We start from the raw sequence: 25,096 nt of genomic DNA, 5'->3' as shown, positions 1-25,096 counted from the left end.
GAAGAACTTATTGAAAGATAAGACTTCTGAGTTTGCAGAAGAAGTAATCTCTACAATGTACATACACTTCCTAGCTGATTCAACTGACTCTGAGCCATTTGATATAGCTTTTTTTGTAAAAAGTCAAAGGTGACTGATTGGTTGGATTTCTGGCAGTTTCAACAAAGATAAAGGAGCTCTAGGAATGATGACCAATCAAAATACTAGGAATTTCAGGACTATTCCGCTCTGGGTGGGGTGGAAAATAACAAGCCTCAGTTCAGGAATATAAACACAGTGGAGCCGAGCTGGTCGGAGAAGATTGTCGTAAATATTTTCAGCCCCACAAACTCTACGTTTCCTGCATTTCCCAAGAAGGGTAGGAAAGCCACAGATGTCACTGAAGTAATAAGTGCTTACTCCTTCCTCACGAAGAGGGATAAAGGAGGAGGAGGATAGCAGAAACCGAGGGAGAGAAGGGAAAGAGAGGGAGGGAGGGCAGGTGTGTGCGTGTGCATGAATGTGTGTGTGTGGGTGGCAAAGTGACAGGCGATGATTAGCCCAACCAGAGGAGGATATGTGGGAGGGAGTGTGTGTGGGAGTACTGGGGCTGGCGTGCGCGCGAGAGAGAGAAAGAGAGAGAAAGAGAGAGAGAAAGGCTGACTGTCTCTTTAGGCAGAGATATACACAAGTGGATTAAAAGAGCACTCAATACTGTATAACCACATAGAAATGACAAACAATATATGCACAAAAAATGCATACAACCATGTAAGCATGCATGCACATACAGTGCATACACACAAGGGTGGATTCCTGTGGGAACATACTGTGTTCTAAAGGAATGAAGTGAGACTCAAGCCAGAGTAGAGTGCATGTTAATTTGTCGACAAAAAAAACAAACAGCAATAGCGGGCATTATTTCACGAGGTAATTCAATTCCCTGCTAAAGCATACTTTTAATGCGTGCGAAAGAACGGAAGAAGAAAAACCGGAGGGAGGGAGGAAGAGATGGAGAGCAGCTGCCGGCTCTTAGGTGTGTAGGTGGGACCATTTGCAGGCCGTCTCTTACTGAGCCTCCGTGGAATTAACTGGCTTTAAACAAGTGCAACAAGAGCTCAAACTCAATCGTACGAGCATGCGTAAATAGAAACCGGCTATAGAACAAAGCAGATATTTAATATGTCATATATATTTTGGAACAATCGGCCAATCAACTCGATAATTCTTCAAACACACAACGTTAACATGATACCAACTGATTATGTGGCCGATCTGAATGTGGAAAATCATTGATGTCGTGTTTGAAGCCTGAATTCACACTCGTGTCCGTCTCTATCAGTTGGGGGCAACAATTTCAAATCTTGAAGACGGAGCCTGTGTAGTTGAAATGAAGCAAGCAAGCGACAATTATCACGCTTAAGACCAAAGATATACTTCTCTCCGAGCCTTAATATCCCCTTGGTGTTATTTTTTGAAGTAATAAAGACAACGTTACAGTGGGGAATAGAACAAATAAAAGCACTCTGCAGTGCTGGTATTAAATTCAATAGAGACATTTAAAAAGATAATTTTTTAATTGAATTAAGATCGATATCTGACAAGGCAAATATTACAGATGTGAGATATTGGTTGAAAACATAGCACATAAGCTGTGCTTTGTTTGGCTAACCTCCAGCGTTCTCTTTTCCTCCAATCTGTGGCTATTTCTGTGCTCTACCCCCGGTCTAACAGGAAACTCTGAGCTTTGGGACTCATCCCTGCACGCAGTCTGACAGGAGGTCAAGGCACCGGTGGCGACCTCAGGGCGGGGACTCGAGAGCAGGTGGCTGGAAAATAAAACATCGATTCTTCTCCGGGGAACCACAATGGCATGCAGTAGGGAGTTGGGTGTAGCTGGCGCATCGTACTGGAGATTGACGGTGAACAGCAGGGGGCTAATATCTTAGCTACACCACAACCGTACAACTGCACAGAGCGATTCAGTCGATGAACAGACAAATGTAAAGACGGAGAGGACGAGTCATTTCAAATATCCAGTCCATTGCAGATCCTCCTCCAGGCAGGGCTTTTGAAATTAGATCAGTTTATAGTTCCCTCACACAAACTTGTGACAAAAGAGGTGAGCAATTGGGCACATTACCATACACACTCGCACATATGCGCAATTTCCAAAATTACCATAGCAATATGTGTAAGAACGAAGGAGGGTCGACCAGTGTCAACACACATTTAATAGTTTCTGACCCAACCTATTCTATTAAATAACCCCTTGCTGTAAGAGCCACAGTGTTGTTCGGCGCAAGAAGAGATTAGATCAGCCGTCAGTCAGATCACGTACATGTTGTTCTCTATTTCGACAAGTTCAGCTGAGGATGCCTGGCTTGGAAGAACCCGCTACTGTAAGCGAGGCTCAGTACCACACGGAGATACTGCTGCTGTATCAATGGAAAACCTCGCAGAGATGGAGAGATAGAGGGAGAGATAGAGGGACGCTTGCTGAATAAAACATCCTGAGAGCACTTTCATGTCGGTCCCTGTTGGCTGGGCTGAAGGAAACCCAAACTAGATCCCAGCTCCACTGCAACAAAGGCCCCGTCAAATCAACAGCTATTTACACGCAGATCAAGCAGTCAAAAGCCCAATCAGTGCAAAGGGAATCTCTACAAACAGGAGCTGATTTCCCACGGGACGGTGACGGCAAACACAGACTCGCTCAGAGACACCGATCACCAAGGAAACAATTCAGTATGAGAGGACCAGGTGTTGGTTGCCAACTGACCACTATGTTTCTAACTAGAACACACACACACACACACACACACACACACACACACGTTTGCACACACACGCACACCTAATCGACATGGCATACACACATCACATAAGGTGCAAGACGTCTAACATGGGATTTACGGATGCAATTTTTTCACACAGAATCAATACAAACTGCTAACCAGAAATATAAAAAGGCTTTTTCCCAAAACAATCTCAACTATCGTGTTGTGAATAAATGGTGTTCAGCTACCAGCTCGCTCCTGGTAACACTTTGTTTCCCCGAGAACAAAATCGAATCTGCTTTAGGACTAAAAAGATCAAGTAAACAACCTCTTGTATCGACCCACACACGCGTCTCTCTGAATGCAAATCACGAGAGTCTGTATGAGCCGATGTTGCTGTTGTTCCTAACAATAAGAAAGAAAGAGAGAGAGAAAGCTGGTCATCAGTTGAATGTCAGTCACTTACCTAAATCTTTGGATCCTTGACTTTCACTGGCCAGTTCACCCATTCTGACTAGAGCATCAAAGTACCCTTTGGCAGCAAACGTCACGTCTGGAGACGGAGAGAAGCAAGAACAAAAAGGAAAGCAGGATGAGTTATTAAGTTAAAGGTAACAGTGCAGCGTGTCTCTTTAAATAGGAGAAGACAAACTGTAATACATCTTAGTTTCGTGTAAACAAAGCCGTCAGCAGTCTGGCCTAAAACATTTGCACTCTCTTTCCTTCCACTTCTGGTTTTCCTCAGATAGTTTTTGAAACACTGAACCCCAAGCTTCTCGCCACCAGAAAATAAGCAGCACTGATGTTGCAACGCAATTACTCAACATCATCTTGTTGACAATCTGCACGCTTGATTGCAAAGAGGAAATTATTTTCCGACAGCTAATCTGTGCCTGATGGGGAAGCCACACGAGCATACAAATGCGTTTTGCTGTTATGTTTTGTTCATGGCTTGGTGGCATAACGAGAAGGAAAGTTGGTTTATTATCGGCACAAAGCGTATGTGAGCAATTTGAATATTTAGAGGGCTTTGGCACCAAGTATATTCCCCCTACACATCACAGTCAGCGACGCCTGAATGCTGCACAAAACTCAGTTTTTACAATTTCCAGAGAACTGGAACCCCCGACACAAACACACACACACATTACAGTGAGCCAATCAGCTTTGTTATGTGCGTTTAACTTTATGATGTCATGTGTTTGAGTACATTTTGCCGCATTTTTCATACTTGGTCTCTTGATCTACGACCAAACGGACTACAAAAAGCAATATTTACCAGCCAATAGCTGTGTCTCCAAGTGAATAGTAATTTCACGGTGTTAACCACATGCTGATAACCAACACTTGCCTTTTCCTTCTTCCATTGCATCTTTTTTTGTCAATATGTCTGAACACTGGACAGCAGGTTGACACAGTGACTAGGAGACCTGTATTGACAAAGCTTCCACCTGCTGCGGCGTCTCTCTGCAACACTGGATGCTGTATTGTGGCCCAAACTGCAGCATTTCTTTTTTTTTAGGGGAGGAGGGGGAAGCGAAAGGAGTCTTTCCCTCTGGCGTTGATGGAAGGTGTAGTAATGCAACTCTAAAGGCCTTTACAATCTAATGGGGCTACCCATTTGCTGAAAAAAAATCCCTTCTTACAGTAAGAGAGTCCACGGGTCAAGTAGAACAGGAGGTCACATGTATGCACAGATGTGCAGACTTGTGTGCACACACACAAAATGCTTGACCTCTGCTCTATGTCTTCAGGATACAAAAAAACAATCAGTGAGGTTACGGTTAACCTAATCAGCAGCCATATCTCCTCTTCTCTCCCGCCGCCTAAATAAAGATCAAGAGTACTCCTGGTTGTCCAGATCAATATCCACTTCAGTCCCTATTATTTCAACTGCTGCTGTGCTGGCCAATAAAAGGTCACACAGGGCAGAGTCAGCTTCCAGTGATTTCTGCCCGACTGCCATACAGCCTGCCAATCGGCCCATCTCCAGTGAATAATGGACGCCGCTTTTAGAGGTGAATTCAACAGCGGTCCAGGTGACAGATGGGGGGGCCCCGTGCCTGCAGACAGCTGCCAGGTGAAAGACACATTTACAACAATAGCCTGGCAGGGGCAGGCTAATTCTAGCAGACAGATGCAGCCCCGCGATGGAGGAAGTCTCCCAGGCTGGAAGCCTCGCAGCTCTGCTCCCAGGCTGAGGCACATATGCTAATGCTAATCCCAATTACAGCTGAGTCAACGGCAGTAGACGGCGTGCGTTTCCACCTTCCTCTTTTTGCTGGGGGGGGGGGGGGTAAACACCTGAGAACTGAGAGCAGAGCCTCCAGAGCATCGCGGCTGATTGCTATTCATTATGCCAAACACACCCCGCTGCTTGCCTTGATGTGGAGAGTGTGCGTGAATGTGTGTGTCTGTACACGCAAGGTTGCACATGTGCGGTGTGTGGAGGGGGGGGGGGGGGGGGGGGGGGGGGGGGGGTGAGAGCAGGATGGTGGGAGTTACAGCAGATTTTGAAAGTATTCTCCAAGCAGCAGACTCTTTCTTCTTGCCCAATGCTGCAGCAGCGAGGGAGCAAGTATGTGTGTGTGTGTATATATATATATATATATATATATATATATATATATGTGTGTGTGTGCAGCTGAAGGGTGGCTGAGTAGATAAGCTGGATATGTACGAATACTTTACTTCTGTCGAATGAAATGTGTGGCGAGGGGCTCACAGAGACAGACGGAGAGGATTATCGGATCTCTGATTGTGAGGCAGACAGACAATTGATAGGAGAGGGGCTCATCTCAGAGCTACTGATCCATCACTCACACTTCACTCAGGAGAAGAGGTGGAAGAACCACATCCTTAATCAGGACAACGATCATTTCCTGTACTTGCATCGTGCCCCATCATGCCGTTGGGGGACTTGTATAATAAGTTCCAGGCTGTGTTCCGTAGGCAGTTGGAGTCACTCAGTTGTATGCATCTGTTGCTTTTACACTTACCAAACGCTGTCAGAACTAGCGACTCACTGCCGTGTTAGAAAACCTGGAACGTGTCCATATCCAGATCTAGCGAGCCTACCCCATGGAGCCCTTTTGGAATTTCTGATGCCGACTAATTTCAGTGATTGCACCATATGGGTGGAAGTGTGTCCTCCCATCCCCCTGCCCCCGCAAAGCAGAGCCTCTTAGTCCCTTGGGTCGAGCCAATTCTGCAAAGTGTGTCTTTAATGGCTCAGCCAGTCTGTCTCCTACCTATACCAAGGCCAGGATTAGTTATTGTGTGTGTCAGGTGGAAAGAAGGAGAAAGAAGCACAGGCTTGAAAATGGGGGGGGGGGGCACGCACTAATTGCTGGATTAGTTGGACTGAGGGAGGTTAGCCTAAATCTCAAAAAGCTTGATGCACCGCTGTAAGTGTTTAGGGAGAAACAAACATACATCCACATCTTTTCTTTTGTGAATTTGACTGCTGACAGAGAGGTATCCTCACTTCTGCATCAGATTAGAGGCATCTTGTATCCGTCAGAGTCCACGAGTACAGAAAAGGTAGATTATATATATATACACACGAGATTATATATATATACACACGAGAAAGACACAGAGAGAGTGCTGGCTTGGCCGTCTGCCCAAACCTGCAGCGAAAAAGGGAGCACGGAGAAAATAAAAGAGAAAAGAGGACTTACTGGCAAGAGCCTTCTCATAGTTCTTCCCCATGGCAACAAAGTTCCGTAAGCAGGGGTTGAACTGCTCCATGATGGTCTGAAAGAGAAAATAAGAGATAAATGGGAGGTACAGGTTTCACTTATCAACAGAGCGGGGTCAAGGGCAGAGAAGAAAGACTTACACCATGCTCTATTCATTCTCTATCGCACTCCCTGCCTCGCTCTATCCCTCTGACATACACAAACCTCCTTCAGCTGCACAGAATCTGTCTCGCACAGAAGCAAATAGGCACCGACAGAATCTTTGGACACACTAAGTGGTTGTCTTGAATGTTGATGAGGGCAGGAATGGCTTCCTCCACCCACATTCTGCCCTCTTACAGTGAGGAATAGTCCAGGTGGGATGAGGCAGGAGAGGCTGGGGTTGATGATGGTGGCGGAGGAGGAGTGGGATAGATACTCGTGGGACTAAAACGTGACATCGACAGGGATGCGTGTTACCTTTCAGCATGATAGATGACGGACACCAAGAGTCATTGTGGTTGCTAGTGAACAGAGAATTGTAGATTCTACAGACATAGCCATAAGGAATCAGCATTTAGAGTTAAAATTACAGCTATAACATTATATATATATATATCTTTATATAATGCAAGTATGCTGTCATAAGAAACAATCTAGAAACGAAGCAGATTTTTTTGTTATGGCAGCAGTTACTGCAGAGATACAGTATCACACTAAACTGAGGGCAGAGTCGGTAAATGCGGAGAATGCATGATGCCTGCCATCTCCCGCCATCATCGTTTCCTCTACCTCTCCTTCCTCCTCCTCCTGTGCTTCCTCCAGGGCTTCCTCCAATTAGCCGGTCCCCAGTCAGCTAGCCAGGAAAAGCCAGGGGACAGAGAGACGACCGCAACATTGCTGCAGCAGCAGTCTCGACACGCAAGCCATCAATACTGCAGGAGAACACTTCATAATCTACTTCTAGTCTGGATTCACACTGTGGCAGAATAATATGGCAAGGCGCCACCACCAGCGTCAACCTGAAACAATCCCGCAGCTCATTCTGAAAATCAGAAGCCTCTCATCTTCAGTCAGACATCAGCATTTTTGCAGTCATCTTGCCGTCTGTCTTTTGTTTTTAATGAGAGCCAAGATTTGGATAGGACGGTACATGTGCATGTGCGCTTTGCTGTGGTGTGTATCACAGTCAGGAGTTGAGGTTCAAGGGGCTCGAGTGCAGCGCGACCCACCTACAGTAGAAATACCAGTGAGTCACACATAAACCACTGATACCGTGATTACCAACAGTAACTATTTTACTACTACTCTCCATGACTGCGCTTGCATTTAAAGCCGGCGCAGCCAAAACTGGAAAAGATGCAGTCACCACCAATAACAAAGGATGTGGCCTTATACCTATTGTAAATAGTTTGAATTAAATTGGTTCACTTGTGCTGATCATCATGCAAACATTTTTATCCAAGTATTACTATAGATTTGTTCTAGGGCTGCAACTAACGATTATTTTAAGTATAGATTAATCTCCCAATTGTTTGCTCGATTTAACTGATCAAATGTTTTGTCTTAAGTCTCAGGTAGCTTATTTTATTTTGACAGTCAAAACTAAAATATATTCAGTTGACCTTTGTATACCACAAAAAAAAACATAAAATCCTGGCATTTAAGAAGCTGGAACTAGCAAATGTTTGGCATTTTTGCTTGAAAAAAAAACAACAGGATTAATCAATTATGAAAATAGTTGCCTATTATTTTCTATCTTGATCAACTAAATATTTGAATTGTTGCAGCTCTAATTGTTTCTATAGTTTTCCAGAAGCATCCCAACCGGTGAAAATTGTGTATAAAATATTGGAACACCCTTTTAAATTCTGGTCATTGCGGCTAAAAGTGTAAATGAGTAACAACAGTGAGCAGACAGACGGGTGCACAGTGAGATTGTTGAGAGAAACTTCTTTTAAAAACAGTTGTTCCTGAAGGAAGAGATGTCCTCTAAAAAAAAAAATTTAAAAAAAGAGAGCATATTAATACTCGAATACACAGCTGATTACTTTTTACAGAGGGCACCGTGTCATCTCATCGTTTACCATGAACTCATCCCCCCCGCTACCACAAAGACGGTTTAATGAGCTTTATAAGCTACTCTAATAGCAACTCCTGTTTAAATCAGCTCCCTGTATTTACCATCTGGCTCAGCTAGTCTAATATACTAGAAGAATAGGAGCATAATTAGGGAGAATCCCATCTTCAAGCACACACACACACACACACACAGCGCTGGTTTCTTAAAAAAGGTATCCCCGCTCTCGCTGCCTCTGGGAAGATAAAAGACAAAACATCCCTCAGGACCTCGCTGGAGAAATGTTAATACCTAAATGTTTTTTTCGCTCTGCCTCATTCCGATGTAGAGTGCATCCCATAAATGGAGGATAAGGTCACATGAATGTGTGCAAAGCGCACACACACACACACACACACATCATTTATGCATCAGCGTGTACTCGTGCACACACCTACATGAATACAAGGCTTTATAATAAAGAGTGGTGGTGTTTCAAACTTGTGGGCGGGTTACATAAAGCATGGCCCTGTGCAGCATCATTACGGCACACTCTCCCACTGAGGGGGACAAAGGTAGCCGACACGAGCCTGGCCACCTTTCTTACACAAACTGCACGCATACACACGCGCTGACCCACTGAATAGACAGAAAACGCATGCAGTAATGGAACATAAGGCGTTTAAATGATTAGCCACGGATATAACTATTATATAAGAGATACGTTTGCAGCGACATGCAGCTAAGGGGAAGGGAAGAGAAGACAAAAAAAGTACAGTGAGGTAGGTTCTTTCTTCCCATTGTTGCTAAATTTGTCATCCCAGTTATCTTGTACTACATTGTTACCCTAATTCTGGTGGTTAATTGGGAAATGGGGCCAGGAGGCACTTGACAGTGTGTGACATGAAGAGAGAGAGCGAGAGAAAATTGCGAGGATGGAACATTTCATAAAATTAAGAGCAAATGTGTCTATGTAATCATGTACATCCCTTCCCATTGAAACACTCCTCTGTATCATCTTTCCCTGAAAGAAGTAATGAAATAACTGTCACGGCTGAAGCGTAATTTTTCCCTTTGCAGAGACGGAGAAACTGTCCATTTTGCGGCTGCCTACACGAGGACTAAATTAATTCATTATCAGCACTCAGGCCAAAAATGATAAAGCAGACAATTAAAGAGGAGGGCAGAGAACTGTCTCCTACAAAATGAATAAAATAACTTTGACACCAATTTGTGCTGTGAGGTGAGACGGGAAGAAACTGGAGAACTCGGTATAGCACAAGCATAAAGGCTGCAAATAAGAGAAAACACACGAATAATATGAATTTCTCCTCGGCGTGGAAGTAGCAAACAAGGCCAGTGTGTGTGAAATGGATTGTCGATTCAAACTATGGGATATTCATCCATCTTCGCTCATTCTGTTCTGTCACACACACACACACACACACACACACACAAGCAGTAATGACATGCAAAGGGGGCTGATTTCAAAGCAACACCAGCTGATTAGAATCAGGGGGAAATCACACGCAATCAGATGCCAGGAAGCAGTCATGATCATCTGTTCCTTCACGCCTTCCCATCGCGCCTTCCTCCTCAGCCCCTCTTCTACATGGCAACCAGACGCGGACCTGAAAATGCCCAGGATCAGCTGAGCACTGCAGCCACCAATTATTGTATTTGTGAGAACTGTAGGGGCACGTAATGTGGTGACAGGCAGCGGAGCCTAATGATGTAATCCAGAGGAATGTAAAGAAAGAGCATCATGTGCGGATGTACTTATGACAACCCCACAGACAGTCTTTTCTTCCCTAATAAGAAGCAGTGGGGGTTTATGATGGGTCTCAATCAGCTGGATGATAGCGGAGACCTTTAGCATAAACTAATTACTGCGCCAAGAGAAAATAGTCAGGTTGCTGTGTAATCTCCCGTCTGATTGGACAGACCAGGAAGAGACACGACCGGATCTGGGTGGTCTCATCACCTCGGCTAAGTAGTTTCCCCGAGGGGAACCCTGTGTTGCACATGTTCACACGCTAAACTAGGCTTGAACATATAGCGACGAAAGAGAAAATTGCTAATTGTACCATATCATGTTTTGATATCATTACGTGAAGCTAAATTATAAAGCTAGTGGCATCACTTGTGGATTGTTTACTGAAATTAAACACAGCCAGCCAGAGTAAACGCTAAGTAAACACTTTTTCTAGTTTTTCCTCCAGGTAACAGTTTTAAAAATGTACTTTGCAACATGCAAAGTACATGTGGTTGGGGTGTTAAACCACATCTCAAACAGCCAAACTTTTCCTGTTTTACTTCAGTTGCCGTCATTGTACTCTGATCATTGTGTCAAAAATACATCATGCTGCCTTCATGAGCATGCCGGAAATATCAGTATTATGAAATACAAGTAGGAAGAATTCAACAATGGAAAATACATAACAAGGACAGTTAGGATTTTCTGTGATTCTGATTTAAATGTGGCATTAAAAAAAAAGGTCAGAGAGCAGAGAAAAGCTCTCAACAACTGATTGTAGAGCTTATTCAGTATATATTAAACTATGAAATATAGATATTACTGCATATAGTGTAAGATTTATCAACTGTACTGAAAAAGCAGACAGTTTGCGGAGTACGCGTGGGTAATTTGTCCAGGGTCAGTCTGGTTCACTTCTGTCATTTTGGGTTCTTCATTCTCCAATGAATTCATGTGGTACCAAGGCCGGTCACATTTTATCACAAATTGTTCACATTGTTAAAAGATATTCCTCCTGCTGTCATGACTGAGAATGGCAGACTTGTTGTATGCTGTATTGGAAAGACAGCGAACACTTGTAAGAGGTTGCATTCCACACAAAACCGTATTACATGTTGCCGGAAAGTGCAAAGACAGGTTAGAGAACTTTCTTAAGTACACACCTCAGAGAAAAAGCACACACACACACACTGTCACATCCTTATTTCAGAGCCAACTGCCGGTACAGAAGTGTGTCCTTCTTGCATACCTAAAGCCTGACTAATACTGCAGTAGTCACAGCATGTGCTTTCAGCAGAAGCCATAGCGAACAGCAAGTCTAAGAATACCACGTGAATATTTGTGTCCTTTCCCGAGTTGTATTGATGAGAGCAAACTTCCTAGCATCGTGGGCTGAAAGAAAACGGTGCTGTTCCAGAGCAGCTCTCGTGTTCTTTTGTTATGGAAGAGTACAGCGTACATTATTGCACATCAGTCATGTCAAACACAGACAGGGAGCCATACACGTTCTCCTTAACGTCACAAAGTGCCAGGCAACGCTTTGTTTGTTGATGCCGCAAAAACAGCTCAAGTTCCAGCGCTTATGTTAAAAACAATGATGAAACAGTGTGTGTGTGTGTTCTATTGGGTGAATAACTCAGAAGGATGTTTCTGGAGTTTCAGAGCCTCTTGTGGTCTCTTTGTCTAGCTCGAGTAAGCAACGTTAAGCGCTAGCTATTGCAGGTCATTAGTGACCAATTATCCAATCATGGGTTGTAGCTACAGAAGTCACATTGAAACTCATGACCCAGCAGAATCTTGAAGAGATCCAAGACAAGCATACAAGGACTCCACTGTCAGTTTAAGTTTGCCATCGTGTTGCTCCGCCTCTTCGGTAGGCCTTATTGTATTTGCAAATGTGAACATAATCTCGTTTCACTGTTGTGTGACAAGAGCTATGCTAATCAAGGAAACTCAAACCGTTGGATGTATACAAAAAGGATTCATCATGACCATAAACCTTGGATCACCTCCTAATAACGTGTCCACTGTAACACCCCATGCTCTTTTCTTTCTCTGTCATGCACACACACACACACACACACCTTGCTTTAGGGACTGTGTGTTAAAGCTGAGCGGTAAAGGGGAAAGGTACAGGCTTATCATTTCTAATAATTTTTCATTCACTCGCAATGCAAAAGACATATCAGCCGTTAATCCGACGTGTTGCTGCATCTGTAAAACATGGAGAACAACGCATGCCACGTCATGTGGGAGTAACATGCTTAGTCGTGTTGGAGGTGCCTCCCACCTTGCAAATAAAATGATATCCTTACACTTTGGTAAATGTTAGTCACAAACGGAAACATAAGAGGCTTTTTACCAATGTTAGATTTAATCACACATGAGGCTTGATGACCTCAAAGTCATCGACAAGGGGCCTCAGGTGGAGAAGCAAAAACTCTCTGTCCACTCCCCACCTTCGATCCTCTGCCAGCGCAAAACAAATCATTTGCTCGCCAGAGACCAACTATTTACTGCGTTTGTTTGCTTTGCCGTCATCTGCAGCCAGTGTGACCCCCCCCCCCCCCCCCCTCCCCTCCCCCTCTCTACTCAGCCCGGCATCAGCCCCTCGACTAACCCAACACAGGCACTGGTTACCACAGCAACCAAGACCCAGACGTATTTGCAAGCTTTAGTTCTTTGACCAGCAAAACACTCATTCATTTTGGTGGAGGAAAGAAACTCTGAAATCCCCCAAACAAATATTCTTCTAATGAATTATGAAAGACTCAAAAGGTAATAAACCGACAGCAGCAGAGATCGTCGTTTCTTCAAATGACCATCAAATGAAAAACAACAACACGTTGTAGAATGACGGACTTCATTGAAGTGTAGGTTGCTTCATGGTTAGATGAAGAGGATATCTGCAAATTCACAGTTTGCATGGCAGCTTTCAGGCTTTCGGGAAGGCCGTATATGAATTATGGATGCATTGTGCGAGGGTGCCACTGCTGACCTCCTCCTTGCCACGTTCAGATTTCAACACAGCCCTACATGGACAGAACACCATGTAGAACATAAGAACATAATCTAAATTATGATGATTTTAACAAAAAGTCCAGGGAATGCCCTAACAGTGAGTGTCTGTTGCATTAGTCACTTTGCATCCCAATGGGAAGGTCTCACTGTGTGTCCAAATGTCTTCAACCAAAAGGAACATTCAAACCATGTGGGTATGCAAGCCAAATTTCCTACTTTCTGCACAATAGCATGACTGGTCTGGGTCTCAGTGCCTAAGTGGGTGGAGTGTGGCCAATGCGACTGAAAGTATAGCAGCATCTGCCACAGAGGCATAAAGTCACACTAGCCACAGGCACGTTAACTGCAGTCCATGACCCATAAATGTAAGGCCATTGTCCACTGCCACAGTACTTCCTGAAATGTTCTGTCTCTGCTTCTGTGTGTCTCTTTCGGTCCGTGTAATTACAGCTTCACCCTCGACAGTAATTAGGGACTATTTCAACAAGGATGTGGAATGTCTCCATCCATGTTTCCTCCTCTTCATCTCCTTCTCTCTTCTACCCCCACAATAAGCATTCTAATGCACGCTATAAAGCAAAGTCAATTCTCACGCACGCCATTTTTTTGTGACAGATAAGTAACATTTTGGGACGATGGCCACATTAACGGCAACACAGTTTTATCTTATCTTTACGAGATGCCTTTGAAGGAACCTGTTCTGTCAGCTATGAAGCCCCCCTTTTGCAGTCAATGCAGTGTAGCCTTGGATTGCATCTCCAGTCTCAAGTCCTTGAAAAAAGCAGTGATGAGTAAAAGGAAAGAGAGAATGTCTCTAAACCATCCACCCCCGGACGTGCAGAGAAGGTGGGTGTGTGGAGCAATAGTCCTCTCTCTCTGCATCGCAGTCTAAAAGGCACAGGGAACAAATCTGCTGTTCCACAGGCAATGAATGTTATGATATCTCCTGCAGTGCATAATGCAATCTTTTCAAGGCCCATGGCACCGGCAGGCACAAACTTGTTGAAACACTATATTCTGGAGGCAGATGTTCAGGAGCTGAAGTCATTTGAAACTCCATTAAATAGCATATTATAGGGGGAAGTGGTGCCTGATGTGATATACTGCAAGAAGGAAAAAAAAAAAAAGGTAAATAATGTGATGGATGGCGTCATCATTCGGGTGACTCTAGACAGCTTCCTAATGCAGGACCACACAGCACCGTGTACACATCAGACAGGGCTGGTTTACACTGAAGCCCTTGTGGGCCTTTCATGAAGCATTTCCCGTCTATTACGACAGGTTCAACATCTCTCTTTTAACTCTGAAACAAAAAAAAAAAATCCTTTGCTCTTCCTCCCTCTCACTCGCCTTCTCCAGCCCTTCACTTTACTGCAAGTCTTTCAGCACAATGATACGACAGAGACGCATAAGAATAATGGCACGTTGTTGCTAAGAGACCACCTGTTCAGATCTCCCACATGAGATTGCGGTGGACCATTATCAGAATATGATTCAATCGAGTGTAGCGAATGTCACCACAATATTTTAACTGAGAGAGGAACCTCTTATATAACAGCGTGTCTTTTAGGCAGGAAAAACTGCGGTTCCGATCCGGATCAAGCAGCCTACTGCAGCAGTATCACACCCGTCACACAATGAAGATCCTATAACCGGAGAGCATAGAGTATCACGCTTGACGTCAAACCACGATTTTGCCTTTCCTCATAACAGCCATTTGAGAAAATGGCGTCCACTGTTCTGCAGGCTGTGTTGACAATTAGGGAGTGGTTGCTGAATGGGGAAAATGAGTGTTGTCCCGAGGGCTGCAGGAGACGAGACACACCCTTGTACTCCCTTACCTGCCAGGGTGTGTTCAAAACCTGCAACACACACACACAAAACTTGCATGACAAAGACTCTGATTAAACACAAGTAAAAGTTATCTTGTGTTAAAAGGGTGCGTTCAACCGGCTCGCTTCCATGCTACCTTGAGTTAAACGTTACAAGTAGCGATTAAAAAGCTTCATTATAAACTGATTTAATACACAGTTCCATTCTTCTTCGGCCTCTAGTCTGATTAATCTGTTTGTTCACTTCAGTGTGTGCCTCCCCCTCCCCCCCGGTTCTCAGACTTCATCCATCGGCATGTTAAGGGTATTGACCCGGACACCGTCTCCCCAAGACACCCAGCGACAAGGCCAGCTGGTGGAGATGACTGTGGTACACACACACACACACACACACACACACACACACACACACACACACCGAGTGTCAGTCTTAAGTATCCGTCTCCCCCCGTCAGCGCGGGAATGACTAGATGCCATTCGCCACGTCTGGAACTGTCTATGAGAGGGAGGAGAATTGAAGTGAGTCACAGAGGATCATTTTCAGATTGCTGGGTTTCACAGGTTGACTCCCCGGTTGATTACCATAAAGTAAAGAAAACTAAGGAGTGCCTTTGGCCTTTAAGGAACAACACTCACAGGGAGATGCTGAATCTCCAGTCTCACCCTCGCCATGCTTACAGTCCCAGCCCTGTTAAACACACACTCTCAACTCACTGGTCCAACATGAGTCACAGCGGTGCAGTTACCCCCCTCTCCTCCTCTGCGATTACTCAGTATCTGCCCAGCTGCTGGCTGCAGTGACTTTGCAGCCAGCCGTACGTTTTTAGATCTCTCCCCTCTCTCCCTCAGGAGAGGTCTGTTTGCATACGAAGCAGACGAAAACAATTACTGTCCACTGAAGCTTTCAAACTCGTAACGTGGAGAGAAATGGGCATAGTGGGCAGCCAGCGTTATGGAAGTCCCATTTGTCTGCCCCCCCCCCCCCCCCAAAGTTAGAGTTAAGTGACTGGCTGTTAAGAGTTTGTCCAACAGTTGGAGACGCATGACTCTCCATGTTTAATCATCGTTGCAAACAATTAGCAACGGCATTATAAAGCAGGACAAAGCCACAAAGAGTCAAAGGTACAACACTGTGAACATGACTTTAGGGGGGGGCACCAACATTGAGTCTCACTCTGCACTTTGTTAAGAAATATCCAATCATTGTGCCCTGCTGTCTGTGCCACTAATGACAGGGTGAACTCGGGTAAACTTTCAGCACACTGTCAGATGGCAGAGGCCTTGCAGCTCTACCACTCCCTCAATGTGGCCGACAAGCCGATGAAACTAAAGTTGACAGTCTGCACTTCAACGGCAGCAAACTTCATTGACAAAACCAGCCGATTCCCGCCTATATCTATAATAAAACAGCATCACTTTAAAATAAAACAAGTGCGGTTTTGAGGGTGTAAGCGCCTAAAAACATGCAGTGAAACACTGAAAATTGAATCCATCTCTTTAAATATTACAGGACACTAAAGAAACTTGCTTTTACGCTGCAACGTTGGTGAAGAAAGCACGAGGAACGCCAAATAAGCAGCGACTATAGATGACACTCTTGTGAGCTCCTCGCTTTTGCCACAAGGTCAGATCCCCAGTGTGGAAGAAGGTCTGCGTCTCTCCACTCTGCCGCCAATCAGCGTTCTTGGCTGTCAGGACTCTGACAGGGTGCTTTCACCCCCAGAGAGAGAGCCCCACTGCTGGGCTTGTGCTTGAATGAGCAAGACCCCCCCCCCCCCCCCAAGGGTTCGGGATCCAGACACCTACAGTGTGTCCATGTTGATTTGCCCACATTAGTAGGTGTATATACTTGGACAAAACCCGACAGAGCATGGGCACACAATTCACAATGAAAAAGAAGGATAGACTGTAGGTTGTGTGACCAATCCAGGACAGAAATAGCCACCTGAAACATTTGCTTCCCTTGTTGGCTCTAAAAGAAGCAGCAGTCGGTCACTCTTGGCTCACCCGACCTCCTTACTGATATAAGTCTAGTCCCTGCAGGAGAATAGAACAGCTACCCTCTACCCATCCTTGGCCTTCTGTTAGCTGAACTACAGCTGCATGGGGGCAGTTCAAATTAAAGTACCATTTAAGGTTTGTTGTGCGAGTGAGAAAATATTGAAAGCGACTTCCTCCAGTATCAGTGAGCTCTCAAAACAGAAACCTGAGATTATCACAAGACACGGAGGTGTGGAGCCCTCATAACCTGGACTTTAGCTGACATTCCTTCAGTAAAGGTGCCTGCCATGCTGAAACATGGCGTAATGAACCAAAGGCCGGACTTTTAAAGATTTACATGGCAACTATACTGCTGAAATGATTTGTCGATTAATTGATCAGATGTTCAGCGAACAGTTAAAACGGCAACAACTTCCATCGTCAATTTAATGTTTCAATCATGTATCAAGTATTCGTACATGACCAATCCCTAGATTAGCTGGTTCTCTTCCTTTTACGTCATCGCTAATTGAAACATTTGGGGATCTGAGAAATCTGAAATAATTATTATTTATTGTTTTTACTGTTTTCTGCCAGTTTATAGACAAAATGATCAAATAATAAAAAAAAGAATGCTTAACTCGATACTATTGAATATTACTAGAATATGTTTTCCCAGTATTGAGGCTTACCACTGCATGCAGAGTTCACACGGTTTTTTTTTTTTTTAGGCAGAACAGGTTTGAATGTTGAAACTCCTTTGGGGCAAATGTTTACTTGTTGCAACAAATCAGCCCAACCTTTTCTTCTCCTTCAAAAAGTCACTTCTGGAATGCAATCCGTCCCCATTTCGGCCTGAAAGCTAAAGGCTACAGGAACCCACTGGTCTTTTATGAATAGCCTATTATCAGAGCAGTAACGTTAGGTGGATTATAGGAGTACAATAGGCCAACATGTAGGAAAAGAATGAATGAAAAGACCGAGTTTGATTTAGGAAGCACGGGGGCTTTTTTTTTTTTTTAGCAGAGAGGTGTTGCCCTAATCAGCAAACCTGGTTTCGATGAGAAATGTGTGGAGGTGGAATACTAATCCCCCCCCAAAAAAAAATCAACCAAATGAGCTACGGCGCCTCTCCCTAAATAGATTAAAAAAAAATTAAAACGACAAGGCTCTGAATGCGTCTTGGCCAGTAAATGCATAGGTGTTATTCATGGTGGAAATACACGGTGTCTGACAGCTGGAATCTTATTATCATACGGACCTCAAAACTTTACTCATTAGTTGAATCTTACCTTATAGACATTTTCCGTCATGCGGTGAACCTCGTCGGTGCGAGACATCGTGGAATCTTCAGCCAGGACCATAAACGGTTCTTTCCTTCAACCGTGTATCCGCGTAAAATTGGGGGGTGGGGGGGGTGACTGGATAATACGCGAGTTTGATCAAATAGGCGAGGCGACGCGCTCCGTGAGAGGGAGATAACACTGCGCTCCCGAAACCCCACTCCAACTAAAACACACCTTCCCTCTGCTCAGCTGACAGCCCGCTGCTGCCTTCACGGTCTGAGCGACAGTTTGGTTTTTTTTTTCGCAGTTCAGACGCGCAGGTAAAAGCGTGCAGAAATAAAGTGCAAAACTACAGTGAAATAACAAAAAGCACAGAAAATAACATGACATAATGTCGTGTAAAATACAGCAATACTTACACGTTGCGCTAGTGACTGATAGAGATGTTCAGGAATGTAATCTAATCAAAAAACTGAATTAGGCTACTGTGATTCAGAAAAAAATGATTGCAAAGGCTTGCATTAACTAATTGAATAAGGAGAATGATATGCTGGTATATTCCATGTTGATGTTGGATCCAGAGCATATGTACACTTCTTTCAAACCATAAGCCCAATATTTCCAACAGCATCAGAATGCAGCACCATGTTATCATAGTGCACATTTGGTGCACGCCCCCCATATTTCTGTACCATTTGAGCTCCATCATTGCTATAATATGCAGATTTACATTTGTTTATCTGCAAAAACACCATGTAATATTTAAATAAAGTTCTTGCCCAAGAAAAAAAAGTATTTATTATGTAATTGCCTGTTGATTTTGTATTTTGTTATGAGCTTAAAAGACACAGTTCTCTAAAATTTGCATTCATCGAAAACAATTTGCATATAGCCAAACTCGGCACAAGGTGATTAAATGCTGCAGGAGGGACCCTGTCATGTTGTCGTCAGAGCAAAGACGCAAATCAAACCCGTTTGCTTTCATTCTGGCAAAGATTGGCTGCTCTAAATGAAACCAATCCAGCAAATAAAAAGACATAATAGACAGATTTAGAGTATGTATCGTGTCCCCAGTGTTCCATGTCCACAGCAGCATGGTGCATTTTGTTGTTCTGCCCATTAAAGCCTTTGTGCACACTGTTGCCGTCATCTGAGCAACCTAAAAAAAATGACAGTTGTCCCCATTAAGTTTGTCTTCTCTATGTTTACAAAGACAGCTTTATGTATGCAATTGCATTGCAGAAGTCTGTAAGTGAGTCAGTACCACCATAGGTGATGTTTTTCTCACAGCGGGTACTTTGTGTGTAGTTTCATTGTACATGCCAATTAGAGTCTAAGTGCCCACTTAGTGTAGGATTGTAAATACTATACTGGCTTTCTTGTCAAACATCTCCCACATATCAGCAACATGAGCTTTCTACTTTCTGCCAATAACCACACACACTTTGCTGATGGGATGCGAATGAACACACCTGTTTTGTAAACTTGTTGAGTCAAAAGAAAACTAGCAAAGGGTGCCCCCTTCTGGAGAACGCATGATACACAAGATGAAAATGTGAACAACATATCAAGTCAAAAGAATTCATGTTGTGGCCACAGCTCAATTTAATATGGAAAACAACTGAAATGAATGTGTAAAACATCTAAAAATGTGTCCGTTCATTCTGTTACACCATAACCATAACAGTTACAATGTGACATTTCTTTGATAATACAAATCCTTTATGTAGATACTTCAGGGGAGCACTGATGTGTGCAGGTCCCACCTTCATCTACTAACAATTAAGGATGAAAGAGTGAAATCGACAGAGTGCCCATCAGTACAAATTGACTCTGTTCTAGGCTGTTAACATCTCTCGGTCTGGCTTGTCCTTTGCTTCTCTCCTCTCTAGAAAAGAAAGTCAAAGTAAAGCAAATAAGATCAACCTGGCATCAATTGCTGTAGAAATATATCAAGAAGTGTGTGAGGAACGCTTCATGATGTGAAATAAGAAAAACAACCGTATACCTGTCTCAGCTTTATGTGTCTCTGGGACCTCTGGTATCGGCTCAGTGGGGACTTCTGGAAGTGCTAAATCTTCTCCCTGTTACATGAGATGGGACAGAGTAACAGCAAACGTTGAAATAATAGAGGTTACAGTGACCGACTAAGAAAGGCACAAAAGTATTTATTTGCCAAGCTGAAAATGTGCTTTTTACTTCCAAAAAACTTGACATTTTGGCAACGCAAGCGTCAGGATTCTGAATATTTCACTTCTTGACGCTCTCCTTTAATGCCCCTGATACAACTAAGCACTGTACTTTGTAATGTTCTATTTTAAGCCACATGTGTAAATAGAGGCAAGTTATTTAACCCAAACATCCAAAACATTTGTAGATAAACTGTTAAAAGGAATATTACATTGCTTGCTGCCTTTTTGTCAAATTGAGAAGACTCAGAATTAGAGTCTGCGTCTGTGTTCAAGTGTGAAACATAATCATTTGTGTCGTTTGATAGGCTTGAGAGTGGGTGTCATTTGGAAAGATAATTAGATCACAAAAGAGGAAACATCTGCTGAGGTTTTAATTATTAGCAATCAGCCAAATTCATATCCACAACTGTTTCTATTACACAGCCTGTTATTACACACAAATGATGATTTTGTGGCCTCTAACTTTGCTACACTTATTCCTCTCCTCGAGAGACGGATAATGGCCACATCTGGTCAAAACACCAGCATGCCGTTTGGGTATGAAATCCGCACTTGACTTAACTCTGAATCACAGATTTAACATCACCACTGCTCCAGAGGAAGCGCTACAGTCAGTGGCAAACAGTTGAAGCCTGTAGTTACACCAGGTCTCACTGTAACTAACTGTAAATACCAAGGGGGGGGGGGGGGGGGGGGGTGTAAACACATTCTCTGTGTTTATAAAAGGTTAAAGATGTAGCGCAACACCCACCTGAGTGATAGCTTCCAGCTCTGCTAACGCAGCCTCCTCGTCCTCCTGCGTCAGGGCTCCAGCCAGCATTTCATCTATTTGCTGCAGGAGCAAAAAAAAAAAAAAAATGTGTTAGCCGACAGCACAGTGACGGACAGCTGAGATTTTCTTCTGCTGACGTACTATAAACATGGACAGTTATCTATATACAATGTGTAGGAGAGTTCCAGATTACAGCAGTCTGCGTCCTCTAAACGTAGGGGATACTGTAACATGAAGATATTAAAGCTACTACCGTACTCAAATACAGTTTGTGACATCAAGCAGACATTTACCTTTTGATATTCAATTGATTCCTGCGTCTCATCCAGGATTCTCTCCACATCTTCAACCGACATGATCTGTCACAAAACAAGAGAAAAGGAAATCCAACATTACAGAAGAAAAGTGTTTTTTTTCTCGATGAAAAGTGTTTTCCTCGCATTCTGGCGGGCTTGTGAATTTTCCAGGGCAAAGATCTGTACACTTGTATCCAAGGATGTGCTGCAGTCACAGCGCTGTAGTCAAGGCTTTGCTTTTTAATCCCTTAATCTTCAAACAATGTGCACCGGCCATGCTAACACAAACCACAAGCTTGCTCCGCTGCCCAATCCTCGCCTGAAGGATCACATCGAATAAAGTGTGTTTATCAGTTAAAACCTTTGACATTATTGACGTGTACTCTCACATATCTAAAGCTTGGGGGGGGGTGAAAGGCATATTTTTAAACACAAAAGGCAGGAAAGAAACATGAAAGCATATCTACCTCGTGCATACTCTTCAGACAATCGTTGCCAACCTTAAGTCCCTCGATGACTTGCATCTCAATTTGCATGAACTCAATATCTTGAACCTGTTGACAAATATTAGCATGTAAAACGTAAAAATGTCCAAACATACAGATTTTTCTAGCTCAGGTAAAGCTTGCATTTTTGCAGAACATGAATAAGCAGACCTTGGAAGATTTGACTTTTTATCTTAATATTTCACATCACGTTTTTTCACAATGCGCCTTGCTCTTTAAAACAAAGTGCATGAACTTTAAAATCGGACACACCCATTGGCTGAGGCTTGGTGACTTAAAACACGATGACATCAAATAGCATAATCGCACAAAACGTACCATCCGCTCCAGGTTGGATATCTGGTTTTCAGTCTTGTCTAGTAGCTGATCCTGATATCGTTTTTTCTTAAGAAGCAGCAGTGCTTTTCTGCAACAACAAATACAAAGAAAAAAAAAAATACATAATACAGCAAAGAGCATGTTTATTGTCAGGTAGCCATGCAGAATGCATATACAGAATAAAATAGATGATTTCATTGAGCCCATGGCGAGATCTGCACCTCAGGAGGTTTCAAATGTGTCTGTGTGAAGTTCTGCATGTCATGCGTGTACTGTTGTTATTTAATCTACCGACAGTACTCCTAATCACCGTCACACACTACTGACTACATGGGGATATGCTTACTCTTTCTTTCCATCTTTTAGCAACTGCTTTGCCAGAAGTCGCTCTTTCTCCAGCTGGAGGGTGATTCTCTTTTGGTACTGCTTCAGTTTATCTCTCTGCTGCTTCAATTGCTGGGGGGGGGGGGGGGGGGGGGGGAAACAACACAAAGTCAGATGTATTTTTAAGTAATGAAGTAACGAAATTGCTTATATTCTGAATTAGATGAGAAAGCTCCCCAGTGGGGGGACTCATTAATACAAAAACGGTAGGCATATATGTGCAATACGTTGGATTACCACATATCTGACAATGTGTCCAACAGTTAAAGTAATAAGAGTGTTTTGTACTACATTGTAATGTACAGTGGGTTATATTTTCCCTTCACGGATGACGGACAACACGTCTCTCTAGCTAACGTTAGTCCCAACAGAGGACTTCTGTCTCAATCTGAATGGCAGACAAACAGACTAGCATTAGTCCATGTTGCCTAGCAGCCCGCAGCGCTGTGCAGCAAGCTAACAGTAGCCTTTGTGCTAATGTACCGGGACTAATCTGCTGCTACCACCGCTATCAGCTCACCAAAATGGCTTTGTCTTGTTCCGTTACACGCGTAGGTTGACTCTTTCTCCCAAAAACGGTACCCATTGTTCAGCCACATCCCCTCCACATCCTCCTTCATCAACAGACAGATCATTACATATTATCGAACATTTTACCATGATAATAAACAGCCAAAAAAAATGGCTAGCAGGCTAACTGACTACCACCATGTCCACAGTCCGTGATTCCTACGGCAAGCGAGGCAGGACATTACATTTGGAAGTCTGTAGTATTTGACTTCATTCAAGTCTGGAACTCCGACTAACATCGCTTCGTTTCATTATCCTGATAGAGCAGCCATATCACAACTGTCATTACATATCATTTGACATGTAGCAGCACATGTAGCAGCACATCTAGTAGCACATCTAGTAGCATGACCAACTGATCGGTTACCTTGGAAAGCTCCAGACTCCTCGGAGGGTTCCAGGATCAGCACCTTGGACAGCAATCAATGTTGTGAAAATGACCCACCTGAGCTGAGACAGGAGGATGCTGCTGCGTGTCTATTCAACAGTCATCACATCTGAATGGAATACAGGTTTATAGTTTTAATTGTACAGTTCCTAGTGTACCACGTGTGTTTTGTTTTGATCAGATTAATGAAGGGGAGACACCCCAGGCAAAAACCTTTTTTTTTCATGCACGAATCAATGTTGAGATTTTGGGCTATTTTGCTGGACTAATGGAAATGAAACAATCCAACATACACATTTAGTTGTATATCTTACTACACTTTGTCTATTTGTGTCTTAAATTCACCCAAAGTTAGCCAAATATCTCCAGTTTCATTCCCATCTATATTCTGAATGTTTTTACAGAGAGGTGTTTGTTCATATACCATTCACAGCCTGATGTATATATAACATCATCATAGAAACATGGCGAAATATATTTTTTTGATAATGGCTGTTAACAGAAAGAGATATCCAAAATTCCCTCTGTAAAAACCTTTGACTTTAATGTTAACAAAATGAAACAAGAATTTTTAATCTGGCTTTAACGAACGATTTACAACGATTTATGTATTGGGAATTATGCAAATTAACACATATTTGATGAGCGAATGCCTAATTTGCATATTTAAACATAACATTTAAAAACCTGATAAGACAATAAGTAATTGTCTTAATGTAACTAATCAATTAGGGAAATGTCGTGGTGAACTTGACAATGCTACTTAGCCCAATGTCAAGTTATTCTTTAATGTTGTGTATTATTCAAGACATAGCTGTCAATATCTCTTTTAACGTTATTTGTAAGATGTTTTATGGAGTGGAGACACAATACTATACAATACAATACAGCATTTATGGTCAATATTAGTTTACTTTGATATATTATCCAACACAGAAAACGGCATACAGATTTTTCGAACAATTTCTCATTCACAAGGTACTGACGGTATGGATCTGAGAACAAAGTTCAAATTTCTACAAATTTAGTTCATGTTTCACAAGCTGTGTAACAGCACAGTGATACAAGCCTGGATCTGAATCAAATCCTATTCTGTTGTGCTTAATTAGTCTTGGGGTATTTTCCCACATGCAACAGCTGCAAATATAGCAAAACAATAATAGACCCCTCAGCTATGACTATTTGACTCGTGGCTGATCAGCAGGTCATACATTAGATACAGACAAATATCAACTAAGTTGCATCTTTGGCTTCACAACAAAACCACAATATTTGGAATGGTTTTCATTTTTTC

At 43.1% G+C, this 25,096-nt stretch overlaps 2 protein-coding genes across 2 annotated transcripts in view; both read right to left on the bottom strand.

Moving 5' to 3' along the window:
- Positions 1 to 18,454, bottom strand: part of LOC142944766 (BAR/IMD domain-containing adapter protein 2-like) — a 47,802-nt gene extending 29,348 nt beyond the window's left edge. Inside the window, exons 1-3 of the mRNA XM_076085875.1 lie at positions 18,383 to 18,454; positions 6,443 to 6,518; positions 3,226 to 3,312 (exon numbers count right to left, since the gene is read on the bottom strand). Of these exons, the coding sequence (XP_075941990.1) occupies positions 3,226 to 3,312; positions 6,443 to 6,518; positions 18,383 to 18,454 (235 nt within the window). The remainder of the gene's footprint in view (positions 1 to 3,225; positions 3,313 to 6,442; positions 6,519 to 18,382) is intronic.
- A 1,519-nt stretch (positions 18,455 to 19,973) lies between these two features.
- LOC142937370 (charged multivesicular body protein 6-like) lies at positions 19,974 to 23,430 on the bottom strand. The gene is made up of 8 exons (XM_076080248.1): positions 23,365 to 23,430; positions 22,807 to 22,916; positions 22,461 to 22,548; positions 22,104 to 22,190; positions 21,634 to 21,699; positions 21,316 to 21,400; positions 20,385 to 20,453; positions 19,974 to 20,264 (listed from the first exon to the last, which is right to left on the bottom strand). The coding sequence occupies exons 1-8, from the start codon at positions 23,428 to 23,430 to the stop codon at positions 20,215 to 20,217; spliced, it is 621 nt and encodes a 206-aa protein (XP_075936363.1). The 3' UTR covers positions 19,974 to 20,214.
- Between the last annotated feature and the right edge of the window lie 1,666 nt (positions 23,431 to 25,096).

Source organism: Anarhichas minor, unplaced genomic scaffold (assembly GCF_050575085.1).
Source record: "Anarhichas minor isolate MPS153535 unplaced genomic scaffold, ASM5057508v1 ptg000007l, whole genome shotgun sequence".
Classification (NCBI taxonomy): Eukaryota; Metazoa; Chordata; class Actinopteri; order Perciformes; family Anarhichadidae; genus Anarhichas; species Anarhichas minor.
This window is presented reverse-complemented; position numbering and strand designations above follow the sequence as displayed.

Bases quoted from the DNA above. Each gene is read 5' to 3' on its own strand.
- LOC142937370 (XM_076080248.1), bottom strand. From the start codon at position 23,430: ATGGGTACCGTTTTTGGGAGAAAGAGTCAACCTACGCGTGTAACGGAA. The intron at 22,549-22,806 runs GTAAGCATATCC...TTGTTGTTGCAG, and splicing joins CTAAAAGATGGAAAGAAAGA to AAAAGCACTGCTGCTTCTTA. The intron at 22,191-22,460 runs GTACGTTTTGTG...ATTTGTCAACAG, and splicing joins TATCCAACCTGGAGCGGATG to GTTCAAGATATTGAGTTCAT.